The sequence below is a fragment of the Sprattus sprattus genome, assembly GCF_963457725.1.
Source record: "Sprattus sprattus genome assembly, chromosome: 17".
NCBI lineage: Eukaryota > Metazoa > Chordata > Actinopteri > Clupeiformes > Clupeidae > Sprattus > Sprattus sprattus.
The window spans coordinates 6,050,834-6,053,021 of NC_137915.1; the positions used below are offsets into that span (position 1 = coordinate 6,050,834).

The 2,188-nt window shown below is 49.4% G+C and overlaps 1 protein-coding gene across 1 annotated transcript in view; it reads left to right on the top strand.

Moving 5' to 3' along the window:
* Positions 1-311: 311 nt before the first annotated feature.
* LOC308378023 (5'-AMP-activated protein kinase subunit gamma-1-like) overlaps positions 312-2,188 on the top strand; it is a 42,712-nt gene continuing 40,835 nt past the window's right edge. The window contains exon 1 of the mRNA XM_080854823.1: positions 312-712. Coding sequence (XP_080710949.1) covers positions 508-712 — 205 coding nt within the window. The 5' untranslated portion in view covers positions 312-507. The remainder of the gene's footprint in view (positions 713-2,188) is intronic.

Genomic DNA, 2,188 nt, shown 5'->3' on the forward strand with positions numbered 1-2,188 from the left:
GTGTTTGCACCCACGTGGAGCTTAACTATCGGCACTTTCTATCCCCGCCACCTGTCCAGTTGGTCCCTGGATCAGCTGTTTAGTCCTCCACCGAAGCAGGACAAGCCAGTCAGCGCTGACCCGAGGTCTGCCACATCTGAGCGGAGAGAGGAGAGGTTGTGTGTGTGTGTGTGTGTGTGTTTCCTACAAGCGCTTTGGTGATTCAAATGCTCTCTTTTTGTGAACCTAATTTGAATTGAATTTGAATTAAACTGCGGCAGACAGACAGAGAGAAAGAGAGAGAGAAAGAGGGAGAGCGACAGAGCAAGAGAGACGAAAGAATACAGAGAGGACAAAACCTAAAGCGGCCTGAGAGAAAAAGCAAGTGAGACCGAGAATCCCGGAGGTCAGCCTCACGCAATTCCACGGGATTTGTCCAGAATCGGTTACCTTCCCATTCCCAGTGGGGTTCGGAATGCTCTTGTCCGCCGGTGCGGCCAGCCACCCACAGCAGTCCCTTGCCGCCCCATGAAGCGCTTCAGCAGCCTGAGGGGGAACAAGAAGCGCAAGGAGCAGCAGGATGGGCGCAGCGGGCGCCGCCAGTCCGAGCCCCACGGCCTCCTCACCGGGCGCCGCCAGTCCGACCCCCACCACGGCCTCCTGGGCAGCAGCAGCCGACGCGCGTCGCAGCCCAGTGTTACGTCCTCGCTGTCCTTCTGTCACTCGCGCGCAGGTAAGGGTTCAAAGGGCGAACATCGCTACCGCCACCTCTGTTTGATGTTGTTTTTTCGCCAGCCTTGAGCCCGTGTTGTGATTCGTGAAGGGAGTTGTAGAGCGAGATGCCAGAACAGGAACTGGACTGGATTCATGTCTAATTTCACGGTCAGTCATGAAGCATTAAATCAACTCCTCCTAGTAGAGTCGTCTCCAGGGGGGGGGGGGGGGGGGGGGGGTCTGTTTTTTTGTTTTATGATTGCTTTGGAAACTTTCAGTTGCAGTAGCGCTCACCGCCTCCACAGTAACCATCATACAGAGCGTGAGAATGACTGTATATTGTGATGCCGCCTATTGCTCTAAACGTCATTAGCATAGTTAGAGCAGTGCGTGCTGAAACACAGAGGGCTGTCTGTGTGGAAAGGCAGAGGCTGTGCCAGAGAAGTCCTCAGCCTGGGGATATGATGACAGGAAGTGGGCTAGCCAGTGGGACGGCGGCTTTTATCGTTGCGCTCAATAGCCTCTTAGTCCCGACCCCCGTCTCCAAATGGCTGATGGGAATTAAGCCTATCAAATGCTAATAGTTTGGATGGCGGTGTGGATTGGTGTTGGCACAGAAGTGTTGTTATGGTAATCGGAGCTGAGGGGATTTTTTTCTTTCTGGCGCACATGAAACTGGCGATTATTGGTTCTTCTGAAAAGACGGATGATTGTTGGTTCTGTGAAAGACCCAGGTCCAAGTGTGTTGTGCCTTTTCACTTTTGTAGAGGTTTAAACAAGACACAACTTAGAAAGCATACACACATGCACACACACACACACAAACACACACACACACACACACAAATATGTAGATAATCTCACATCTCACACAAAGAATAAAGTAGAAGATTCTGTTCTAATCTGTCCTTGAAATGTTAATGCCCACTGTGGTATTGGAAAAGAAATGTAAATTAATTCCCTGCTCTTTGATAACTCACTGATATCAGTCCTTGATATAGTCAGTACATGAATGTTCTTGAATATCTAACATGTGGTTATTAAGAATGTAATGTATCTTAGCTTTAAATCCATTATTCTAGCCTGAACAAACCACATTCTCCTGCAGGGTAGAACACGTGTGTGTGTGTGTGTGTGTGTGTGTGTGTGTGTGTGTGTGTGTGTGTGTGTGTGTGTGTGTGTGTGTGTGTGTGTGTGTGTGTGTGTGTGTGTGTGTGTGTGTGTCGGTGTGTGTGTGTGTGTGTGTGTGTGTGTGTGTGTCCGGTGTGTGTATCACGCTTTATATTATCTCCTTTATTAGGAGACTGGGCCATAGGCAGGCTTACACTCAGTCTCTGGGAGCAGACGGCTCCATATTATAATCCTATTATTCTTGTGTAGATGACCCAATGGGGTCACTTGAGGAAAGAATTTTCAACAGCACCTGGACCAAGAGAGAAAGAGAGAGAGAGAATAAGAGAAATAAGAGAGAAGGAGACAAAGAGGGAGAGCAGGA